The sequence below is a fragment of the Rhineura floridana genome, chromosome 10 (assembly GCF_030035675.1).
Source record: "Rhineura floridana isolate rRhiFlo1 chromosome 10, rRhiFlo1.hap2, whole genome shotgun sequence".
Lineage (NCBI taxonomy): Eukaryota > Metazoa > Chordata > Lepidosauria > Squamata > Rhineuridae > Rhineura > Rhineura floridana.
Window position 1 is genome coordinate 2134192 of NC_084489.1, and position 12030 is coordinate 2146221.

General features: G+C 44.5%; 1 protein-coding gene across 4 annotated transcripts in view; it reads right to left on the reverse strand.

Moving 5' to 3' along the window:
* The window catches only part of TNS3 (tensin 3), a 58447-nt gene that overhangs the window by 24633 nt on the left and 21784 nt on the right, over window positions 1–12030 (reverse strand). For all 4 annotated transcript variants that reach the window (XM_061587102.1, XM_061587103.1, XM_061587104.1 and 1 more), the window contains 3 exons: window positions 9198–9832; window positions 8360–8446; window positions 6066–6197 (listed from right to left, as the gene is read on the reverse strand). In XM_061587102.1, the coding sequence (XP_061443086.1) occupies window positions 6066–6197; window positions 8360–8446; window positions 9198–9832 (854 nt within the window). The remainder of the gene's footprint in view (window positions 1–6065; window positions 6198–8359; window positions 8447–9197; window positions 9833–12030) is intronic.

Genomic DNA, 12030 nt, shown 5'->3' on the forward strand with positions numbered 1-12030 from the left:
TTTTTTGTTCCTTCATCTGGTCACGTCACTGCAGTCCCGGCCACTTGCCTGGAAAGTCCATCGGCCAGTACATTGTCCTTGCCTTTTATGAACTGGAAGTCCACTTGATAGTCCTGTAGGGCCCAGGACCACCTCTGCAGCATAGTGTTATGGTTTTTCATAGTCTGCAACCATAACAAGGCCCGATGATCCGTAGTCACTGTGAATCTTCGTCCCCACACGTATGGGCGCAACTTGCTCAGTCCCCACACGACCGCTAGGCACTCCTTCTGGACCGACGAATAGTTTTTCTCCCTCGGCGTCAGCTTGCGACTCAGGTACACCACTGGATGTCTGGTGCCTTCTCTCTCCTGTAGCAAGACGACTCCCAGCGCCAGGTCCGACGCATCTGTAGCCACGATGAATGGTTTCTCATAGTCTGGTGCTATTAATATGGGTCCTTGGCACAAGGCTTGCTTCAGCAGATCAAAAGCCTTCTGACATTCATCCGTCCATACCACACGCTCAGAACACTTCTTCTTTGTTAATTCATGCAAGGGGGTTGCTATTTCCCCAAAATTTCTCACAAACTTCCTATAAAATCCAGCCACACCCAGAAATGCCCTTACTTGTTTTTTGGTTAAGGGGATCGGCCACGCTTGTATTGCCTCCACCTTGCTCCATAAGGGGGTGATTTTCCCACTCCCCACCTTATGTCCTAAATAGATTACTTCCTTTAGTCCAAACTGGCATTTCTTAGCTTTTATTGTGAGGCCTGCTTTTCTTAAGGCCTCCAATACTGTTGTCAGGTGTTGGACATGCTCAGGCACCGACTTGCTAAAAATGGCCATGTCATCGATATAGGCCACTGCAAAATCTGACATGCCTCGCAACACAGTATTGATTAGCCTCTGAAATGAACTTGGTGAGTTCCTTAGTCCCATGGGTAAGGTCACAAACTCATATAACCCATCTGGTGTACTGAAGGCAGTTTTGGCTCTGGATTGCTCGTCTAGTTCCATTTGCCAAAATCCTTTACAGAGTGTAGAGATAATGGTTGCTGCCCCCAATAACTCTAACATTGCGTCTACCCTAGGCATAGGATACGCATCTGGGACAGTAATTTTATTGATTAGCCGATAATCAATGCAAAACCTTGTCGTTCCATCTTTTTTCGGAACCAGGACAATACTTGAGGCCCAGGGACTGATGGATTCCCTGATCACTCCTAATTCCAGCATATCTTCCACCTCCTTTTTGATCTCATTCAAAACTTTCCCATTCACACGGTATGGAACAGATCTGATTGGGGCATGATCTCCAGTATCAATGGAATGTATAACTATACTGGTTCAGCCAGGTTTGTTGCTAAAGAGATTCCTATAGGTTTTCAAAACTCTCAGAATCTCTTCTTTTACTTCCTCCTTCACCTCCTCTGACCATTCCACTTGATCTACCCCTCCTTTGTCTGTGCTTTCCTGTACCAAATCTGGAAGTTCAGGCCCACTTCCCTCAGGGAATAAGGTAACTTGCAACACCTGTGCATCCCTGGTATAGTAAGGCTTCAACATATTTACATGAACCACTTTGCTTTTGTTTAATTGGTCTGTGGTGATTACATACGTCACTGTGTCAAGCCTTTCTCTGATGGTATATGGTCCTTCCCAGTTAGCCTGTAATTTGTCATGTTTCCTGGGTATGAACGCCATAACCATATCTCCCACATCATACACACGTTCCCTGGCTGTTCTGTCATACCAGTAACGTTGCTTCTCCTGTGCTTGACTCAAATTCTTTTTCACCATCTCCATCATTGATGTTAATTTATTGTGGAATTCCAATACAAAATCTACTACAGATGTTTTATACTCTCCCAGGGTTCCTTCCCATGAATTTTTTAATAGTTCCAAAGGTCTCCTCACTTTTCTAGTGAACATGAGTTCAAAGGGTGAGAAGCCTGTTGACTCCTGAGGGACTTCTCTGTATGCAAACAAGAAGCATCCCAACCGTTCATCCCAGTCTTGTGGGTGATCTTGAACATAGCTTCTGATCATGCCCTTCAAAACGCCATTGAATCTCTCTGTTAACCCATTAGTGGCGGGATGGTAAGTAGTGGTCTTTAGATGTTTTAGACCACAACATTTCCACATAAATTGCATCACTTCTCCCATGAATACACTGCCTTGATCCGTCAGCACTTCATGAGGGAAACCCAGCCTCATAAAGATTTTTAATAAAGCCTCTGCCACTACAGGGGCTTCCACGGATCTTAGTGCTTCTGCGTCTGGGTACCTGGTGGCAAAATCCACCACCACCAATAGATATTTCTTGTCATGCCTTGTGGGTTTGGAAAAAGGGCCCACCAAATCTATTCCCACTCTATAAAAGGGTTGTCCAATTATAGGAAGGGGCTTTAAGGGTGCCTTAGTCTTTACTCCACTTTTTCCCACCTTTTGGCATATTCCACAAGATAGACAATGTTGTTTTACATCTTTGGAGATGTTTGGCCAATAATAGTGTGCTGCCAATCTCCTCTTGGTCTTTTTTATTCCCAGATGTCCTGCACATAGGACATCGTGGGCTACCTCTAGCAATCTGGTTCTGTATTTGCTAGGTACTATCAATTGCTTCACTGGTTCACATTCATCCTTTCTCTCAGCAGGCATCCACAGTCTATATAAAATCCCATTCTCACACACAACTTGATTCCTCAGTTTGTCAGTGAAAGGAATCTGTTGGGTCAGAGCTTGTTCCTTTATTTGATTCAAACTGATATCTTTATGCAGCTCTTCCCTGAATTGCTCTGCCTCTTCTCCAGAGACCAGCTGATACAGTTTGTCTCCTTCAGCAGGCCTGCTAGTAGTTGCTATGGTGACCTGAGGCTGGTTAACAGATTCCACCCTGTTTGTTTCAGCCCCCCTTAATATGGCTTCTTTTTCTCTGCCAATTTGCTGTCTGGTCACTACATAGATCTTTCCTTGGGCGCCCATTACATCCCTTCCCAGTATTACTGGTTCTTGTTGCTGGGCATTAATGCCTACTTATATCGGCCCTCTCGGCCTCTCCAAGTCATATCCACCAGGGCCACAGACAAACTTTCTGGTTGACCCCTCACTCCTTGGATAGTCACAGTTTCCTGAGGTAATATTACCTCAGATTTTATTAAATCTGGCCTCAGTAATGTCTGAGCGGCACCAGTATCAAGCAATGCCCAATAATTTGCCCCTTGTACACTCACTTCCTCTCTCAGACTTGAATCAAGGTCTGTTACTTCTGTCTAGTTTATCTGGCAGAACTGAACCTTTTTCGCTGTTTCTAAAGCCTTGGGCTCTGTTTTCACTGTCCTTGTCTGAGCAGGATTACTAATGGGGTTGGCAACCTCACATTGAAAACGTAGGTGCCCCGGTCTACCACATTTGTAGCATAATTTCTCCTCACTTTTAGGGTACACAGATCCACTCTGGGGTGTCCTGTGCCCTTCAGATTTTACTGGAGGACTCACTTGCTGTGGTATCACATCCCTTCTGCCAGCATTATATGGTCTGGGTTTAAAATCTCTTGATGTTTTCCCCACCCAGCCAGTTCTATTGGAGGTGAAGTGATCCGCCATCTCTGCAGCCTCCTGCACCAATGTAGGGGAACGGTCTTTGACCAGGAGCCTTATTGCTGGTGGTAACTGATGGTATAATTGATCCAATATCATGAGGTTTTTCACCTCCTCCACAGACTGAGCTTTTGCACTTGTCAGCCATTTCCCAAATATGTCCATCAGTTTTGCCCCCAGCTCCACGAAAGACCTCCCTGTCTGTATCTGGCAGTTTCTGAAAAGCTTTCTAAAATAATCAGGCCCCAGTCTGAATCTTTTGTAGACTGCCTCTTTAAACTCAGCATAGGTGACGGGCCTGTCTGAGGGGAAATATTGGTATACCTCAGCCAATTCCCCTTTAATCAGGTTTGATAAATACTGCATGTATTTATCTTCAGGTAGCCCCCACAACTGAGCTGCTTTTTCAAAGGTGCTGAGGTAAATTTGAGGATCTTGACCAGGCTCATAGACAGCAAAGTCCTTTGGAGTAATTTTTATTTTTGCTCCATCTCTGTCCTTTCTTGTTTCATCAGAATGAAACTTCACTCTTTCAAATTTTAACTTTTCTACTTGTAATTCAGCATCCAATGCTCGTTGCTTCTCCCTCTCCTCAAACCCCAATCTCATTCTCTCAATTTCCAACTCCCTCTGTTTTTCCTTCTCTGCACCTTCCATCCTCAATCTCTCAGCTTCCAACTCCCTCTGCTTGTCTTTTTCCTCAGCCTCCCATCTTAACTTCTCTCTCAAGTACTCTATATAAGCGGGATTGCTTAAATATCCTTCTGGGGTCTCTTCTCTGACAGGTTGTTTTTGCTGGGCAGTTGCAAATCCTATAAGTGCTACCCTCAATTCATCTACCCCTTTACCCTCGTGAGGTAAATTGAATGTTACGCACTTCTCCACCAGCTCCTCTCTTTTCATTTTTATATATTCAGCCATGGTGTTTGAGTTCACTCACTCTTTGCCACACACTCTTTGCCAGTCACTCTCACAAGTAATCTTGTTTTGTTATTTCTGTTTGCCACACCACTGGTAGGGATTCTCTAGTATTCGTATCTCACTGCTACAGCCAACACCTGTGACGTAGTCTCCTTTGTTCGGATCTGGATTCTCTGTTGTTCGTATCCCACCGCTACTGCCACCACGTGTGGGGCGTCCTTCCCTGGCTCTCCCTGTCAGGTTCCTACCTGCGCGTGGCTACTGCCTGTCACTAGGCACCACCAGGGACTCCACCAGTCCGGACCGCTCTCTCTTATGGTTTCTCTCCCCGCTCTAGCACAGATCTCAACAGATCCCCCTGCTAGGCAACCACCAGTAACGTCCCAATACTAGTATTCCCAGAGACTCTGAATACTGGTATTGTTATTCTCTTCACCGCTGCCACCATTTGTTACAGTTCCCCTTCAGCCTTGGTCATTACCTTACCCTCCCTTCTGGTCTGTGAAACCCCAGCCAAGGATCAGGCCTTTGGTAAACCAAATTAAGTATTTATTACAGATAACAAAGCTAACAAGATTAACAAGATTTCTTCTTAAGGCACATAAGCATATGGTTTTACTCAATACTAATCCGAACTCCACCTCCCTCCTGGTAAACAACTCTCTAAACCCCACCAAGCAACCCACTCAGTTCTCTTCTCCCCCCAGATTCCACTCTCCCTCTTCCTTTTATACATTCAGCCATTTTAAACACTCAGCCAATCATCTCGCATTCTACTGCCCATTCACTCCCCCTCTTTCACTCCACTTACCATGTATCTTCTAAACAACTAACACTTACCATATATACATTAATATAGGAACATCACAGAAGCCCCATAAAGTGAAGTGCTGTAAAGCAGGGCCCTACTGTATATATGCAATTTACATTTTTGCCCTGACATCATCACTTTATACTTGTTTACAGTGAATTGCACTTGCCATTTTAATGCCCATTCAGTTCGGTTTAGAGAAATCCTCTTGAAACTTTGCACAGCCCTTTTTGCTTTAACCACCCTGAAAAATTTTGTATCATCAGCAAACTTTGTATCATCAGCAAACTGAGCTACCTCAGTGCTCACCCCTAACTCAAAAGCATTTATGAACCAGTTAAAAAGCACAGGTCCGAATCCTTGGGGAAGTCCTCTTTCTACATCCCTCCACTGGGAGAACTGTCCATTTATTCCTACTCTCTGCTTCCTAGTTACTGATTTCTGTTACTCTTTACTCTGCTTCCCAGTTACTGACTCACAAAAGGACCTCTCCTCTTATTCCATGACTGCTAAGCTTACTCTGAAATCTTTGGTGAGTTGCATTGGTGAGTTGCATTAAATAATGAAGAACAGGCAATTCTCAGTAACTACTCAAACAAACAAATAGCAAAAACTGAAGAATTGTGACAGGCCCAACCTCAAAAATGTATCTCTTACATTCTGGGACAAAGTGTTTAATTTAGGTGGTAAAATCCCTTTTCCCAACCTGTACTGCTGTTGAACTGGAGACACAGAGAAAAAATATTATACCTTTCTTGTTCAGATGCAACACTGAAGGAGGAGGTATAGCAACTTTCATGGCCAGGCCATAGGCTCCCTTGAAAGAGTGACTATCACGGACAATGAATGATCCAGGTTCTTGGTGCTTCAGGATAGCAATGGCTGTGTAAGGGGAAGAAAAGTGGAGGGGGTTGGACAGAGTTGTTTTTAGTTAAATAACAAACAAACTGTTCCAAATCCATGCATGAACAGTTTGTAATCCTCAATCAGGTGCTATAAAATACCACCAGAGTTCTTGTCTCCTTTCCTTAAACAAGGGAGACAAAACCTAGAAAGGCTAGCTTGTTTTACTGCTAAATTGGACCATGAGTGCCTTGCTCATAACCAGTAGTATCTTGCACCAGAGATGGTCCGAATTCTTTGTTCTCTGATCAAACTATTCTCCTGGGAGCTGCAAGTGTATTTTGGCATATAATTAGACTCCTTTGTGAACAGCAGGACCAGCTCCAGATTTGAGAGGTCCTCTGCTGGTCCCCCTCACATAGGGGTAGATGACCACTTAATTTTCCTACAGTTCACCAGGGTAATGTGTAGGAAATTTAATTTGCCACCCATAGGCTGCCAAGTGGCTTGGTGCCAGAATAATTAGAAGAACAAAAGTACCAAATGAGCCCACACACTTTTCAGTCAGAGCTAACCATAGTAAAGTATTACATTTGTAAAGATATTAATACTAAACTGTGGTTAGCTTGAACCACAGTTTGAAAAGTCACTAGTAAGCACAGTTGCAAACTTGGGTTTGAAGCCAAGCACAGTTAGCCCCCCCAAAGGGAAGGGGGTGAGGAATTTACACATGACAAGTAAGAAGAAAATATATGTAAGCCTATGGGGTTTTTCTGTGGTATCTTAACCATGTTTAGGATAGCAAAACCCTTCTGTCTGCACCAGGCAAAAGTGGCAAAATAATGACAGAAGGCATCACAGTTATAGAAAATTACTTTGTCCTCCACAGTCAGTATTTCATTGTCTGATTAAGAACAGCCGTCGCCGTGATCACATCACTCCGGTGTTAGAAGATCTACACTGGTTACCAGTTGTTCACCAGGCCCAATTCAAGGTGTTGGTATTAACCTTTAAAGCCCTATACGGTCTCGGCCCAGTTTACCTGAAGGAGCGCCTCCAGCATCACCAATTATGCCGCCTGACAAGATCAGCCACCCAAGACCTTCTCTCGGTCCCACCAGTTAAAACAGCGAGGCTGGTGCGGACCAGAGAGAGGGACTTTTCGATTGTGGCCCCCACCCTCTGGAACTCTCTCCCTTACGATCTACAGCATGCCCCCTCCTTGCCAAGTTTTCGCCAAGCCTTGAAAACCTGGCTATTCAGGCAGGCCTACAAGACCCCTGGGGTTGCCTAATTTTATTGGCGATAGTTGTGGGTGGTTTTAGCTTAATTTTATTTCAAAGTTTTGGTTATATGTGTATTTGATATGTTGCATTTGTTTGATTTTGTACGCCGCCTAGAGTGGCCGCCGATGCGGCCAGATAGTTTATTTTATTATTATTATTATTTACATCTAGCACCAACACAGTTTCCTTGTAACTATGCCATGCTCAGCATTGAATCTATGGGAACTAGGAATGTTTTGCTGCACAGAGTCAATTTTTAAAGAACCATATACACTATCCCTACCCCTGGAACCACCCTTTGTCTATTTGTGTACAATACTTAATGGCCAGTTTTCTGTTTTGTGAATCCGGAGCAATCATTTCCCCCTCTGTGGCCAGGATACAAGTGCACTTTAGAGCAGCGCAGCAACCTGACAGTTTCGGAAAACCTGTATTAAAATAGTTTTGTGGGGGGGTTCGCCAGCAGCCAGAGAGTAAGTCGAACAAATAAGAAGACCAGATATGTCAGCCTATGGGGCTTTTCTATCTCCGCAGAAGGATGGGTAATCAGAGTAATTAGCTGTGCCTACACGCACACTGCATGTTTTCAACACACAGGTTTTTACTTTTGTAGTTACTTTTTATGTTTCTTTCTAACCAAAGATAAAGGTGGTACTGTGAATAATCAAATGTGATCTGAAACACTGGGGTGGAGGAGGGAAGGGCTGGGAGATGAGATTACTTCATTCTTAATTTAAAAGATACCCCTTCCATCTACTGATATTAACAGACAGTCGCCACTAGAGAGCGGGATGGGGTTTTTTTAGTAGTGCAAACTTGAAAGGGACATTATGCAATTCACCCTGCGGCTCCAAGTTAGGATGAATTATAAATATTTGTAAAGTACCTACATGTTGTGGGTGTTAACTGGCATACCTTGCTCTCTTGAAATCTCCGGTTTATACCAGAACTTTGAAGTGTCTTGGACAAACTTTACAGTCACATGCTTGTCAACTGTATTTTCTGCATGGTAAAAAGAAAGAGAAATAAATATCTACCCATCATAATTGTCATAGGATAAATCAGCATTCTGAATAGCTCACCAACTGGACTAACTAAGATATGGTAAATGCAAACTGGATGACCTAACAAAATGCTGAGGTGGTAAAATGGGCTGCACCACTTCAGACAATAGGATGTCAGAGTTTGGAATGCTCTGTTATATTTAAAAACTTCCTGCAAATAGAAAAACAATATAGAAGGCAAAATATTTCCCTCTGATCTTCTAGTTTTCTATTTGTAGACAATTCTTTTTACATAAATGAGTACAGTTCCTTATGCAACCTCATTTTCATCTCATATTGGGGGTGTTAAAACTACCAAACTCAATCCTTTACCAATGAGTGAGGGGATAGTGGGAATGTACCTTAAGCCAAACTTCTTCACTGACAGTGCATTCAATGCAAGTGTGAAAAGATCCAGCTTGTGTACAGATGTATGTGTAAAGGCCTCATCTATGCAAATAGGAACCCCACTTGACTAGGATTCCCATTCTCACAGAGGAGGCCTACATGCATATAGAGAGAGAGACATGTGGGACCTCTTTCATACTTAAACCACATATATGACCAGTGGAAGGGTGTGACTTGGTTTTGAGGGGATGTCACCCGGGGGGGGGGCTGTCTCAACACTCTTCTGAGATCTAGCCTGAGATTCTCTTTCACGTTAATACCGCTATTCTTTTGTAATTCATTCCAATGAGCACAGAGCATACCTGGCAATGGTGAAGTGTTTAAAACTTTAGAGAAATCTGGGAGAATATTAGGAAATGGAATGCTGATAGTGCTTCCACTATGTGGGCTGCAGAAGCCGCTTGAAGAAGGTGAGATGGAGCTAAAAGAACAGTCTCCCTCGGATGTCCTCTTCTTCTCTGGGAGAAGGGGCTGAGGGTGTATTTTCATTCCATGGTTTAGTTGATTTTGACTGTTTTGGATGTTGTGTCCAGAAGCAGCTGCAGAAAATCCATGTGACAAAATGCCACGGTCTACCAGTGATTTCATAGTTTGGGGAGACCCATTAACATTTGATGCAAAAGCAGGATGTTTCTCTCCCAGTGGCTGGCAGCTGCTGCCACTGATCCCGCTGTAATTGAGGAAAGCTGGGATGTTGGTATTAGCCCCAGGTTCCTGCTGCTGCCCTGCTGAGGAATTCCCCTGGCTGTTAAATGACCCAGTTTGGAGTCTCTTGGTCTGGAAGTGAGACAAGTGTGAGCCATCGTGAACAGGAGCAGAAAACTCCAGGGAAGTGAAATAACTTCCTATAGGCTTGCTGCTGCTCATTCCCAAAAACTGTGGCATCGAGGAGGACGTAGAACTATTTTGCTGCCAAACGTGTTCAGCTGCAGGAGGACTGTTTGAAAAAGTGAAATCAACCATCAAACCATTTCAAAAGTGTACTGTTCACATTTGAATATGCAATGGAAAGTTTATGGTACAAAGGTGATTTCTCACCTTGCAGTTAACAAAGTACATACATTCCTGGAAATTCTTTAACATAAACTTTGGTACCAGAGGTAGGAATAACATGGAAAGAATAGGAATAGGTTCCTACGTTAAAAAAAAAAGAAGAGCAACCTATTACAGCAAATTTTTTATTCAAAACTAACGATACGCATGTCTGAATTGAAACAACCAGGTCAGGTAAGCCGTGCATAAGTAAATAAAAACTTTCTACAGACTACATGAAGGCTTCTTCCAAAATGCATCCAGGAATGCCTGCCTTGCCTTTTTTTTAAATCATGTACCATCCCATTGTAGCAATCTACAGCTTCAACAGCTTCTGAGGGCACAGAAGGAGAGCAGATGGAGGAAGGCATTGGTGGCTGCTTTAAGAGGCATCATGCATTTTGAACTGGAGCATGCCATCCTTGAGCAGGCAGGCAAGAGGCAGACAAGGGGCAGCCTCCCCCCACTCCCCATGCCCAGTCTGTCTCTCTTTCTCTTTCTGCCATCCTCCCCTCCCCTCCCCTTAATCAGGCAGGCAAGGGGCAGTCACCCCCCTGTGCTTGCTCCCTCTCTCCCTCTCTCTGTGCCATCCTCCCCTACAGGCGAGCAGGCAGGCAAGGGTCACGCCTACCCCCGTGCTCGGTCTCTCTGTGTCTCTCTCTCTGTGTGCCATCCTCCCCTACACACAAGCAGACAGGCAAGGGGCAACCCTCCCCCTCCTGTGTGTGAGCTGCCTGCAGCAGCTGCAATCCAGCAGGCAAAGAGGAATGATTGATGGTGGCTGCTGCTGGCAGCTCTCACTCTTGCAGACTCTTGCACCTGCAGTGCTTCCAGGGCACCAGAAGCACAGTTTACTACAGCAGTGCCTGTGTTACCAGGCATTCCGGCTGCATGTGAGAGAGCTGCCTGCAACAGCTGCAATCTAGCAGGCAAGGAGCCACATTATAACTATGTCAGAGTGTGTGGCCCCCTGTGCCCAAAAAGGCCTTCATTGAAAGGAGCTTTATTCCTGGAGGATTCATTACCTGATGTATTAGTGTATGTGGCAGCATGCCCAAGTTTGCTGCAGTCAATTCCAGTTCCTTGACAAATGAAATGTATGTTTGCTATGTTCACAATTGATATGTTTGGACCCCCAAAGACTTGGGCACATTCTATGAACTTTTCATTCAAGAACACTAGTATTTTCACACATAACCTGTGATGGCCATGTAATCATATCCTTCACCCATGTCATTAATCTAAGAAATTGCCCCTCACTTGGGAAAAGAAGCGGGGGTCCCTGAGAGAGGCTGTCACTCATCCATGCCTGCATCTGGCTGAGAGATCTGGAATCAGGGTTGTCAATGTGTGGAGACTTGTGAGCAACATGATTCTCAACACCCAAGTGCTAGCAGTCTTGCTGAGATGTTTAATATGAAAAATGCCTGGAGCATCTTGGTGAGCAGCAACAGGGGATAAGGAAGGGGGAAGAAGATAATACATTGATGATTCCACTGGGTTAATAAATATGGGAATGCCAGAGGCAGGGCAATGGAGTTACAGGGACCACAATAAGAGAAGATGAGAGAAAATGACACTACCACTTGGTTCAGGTTCCTTGCAGTACCTTGAAGAAAGCTTCATACCCCTCAAACACCATCCACACAAAGCCAACTGAAGCAACCAGAACTCCCATAAAAATCAGGAGCCAATGGCATTCCCACAGAAGAGGAAACACAGGGGAGGGGAGACACACACACACACACACACACACACACACAAACCCTGCCTCCACATGGTCAAGGTGTCATTTGTTACCAGTAAAACAGACAGATGCAAAAGAAAGACAATACAAAGGGAGCCGAGGCAGACCCAAACCTCACAAGCACGCGACTCAGACCAATGCTAACCAACTCACAGGGTTTTGGGACTCCCAAAGTCTAAGGCTGACAAGAGCACAAGAGGACCTAACCTTCACCGTCCACAGGCAGGGTTGGTCTGGTGACAGTGATGACTCCTCAAAAGGAGGCAAAAGGCTTCAGAGGACTCTTCACAGGCCTGAAAGAAGGCACCATCCCTATCAAAAATGTCCTCCATTATGATCTGGCAAATACATCTTTA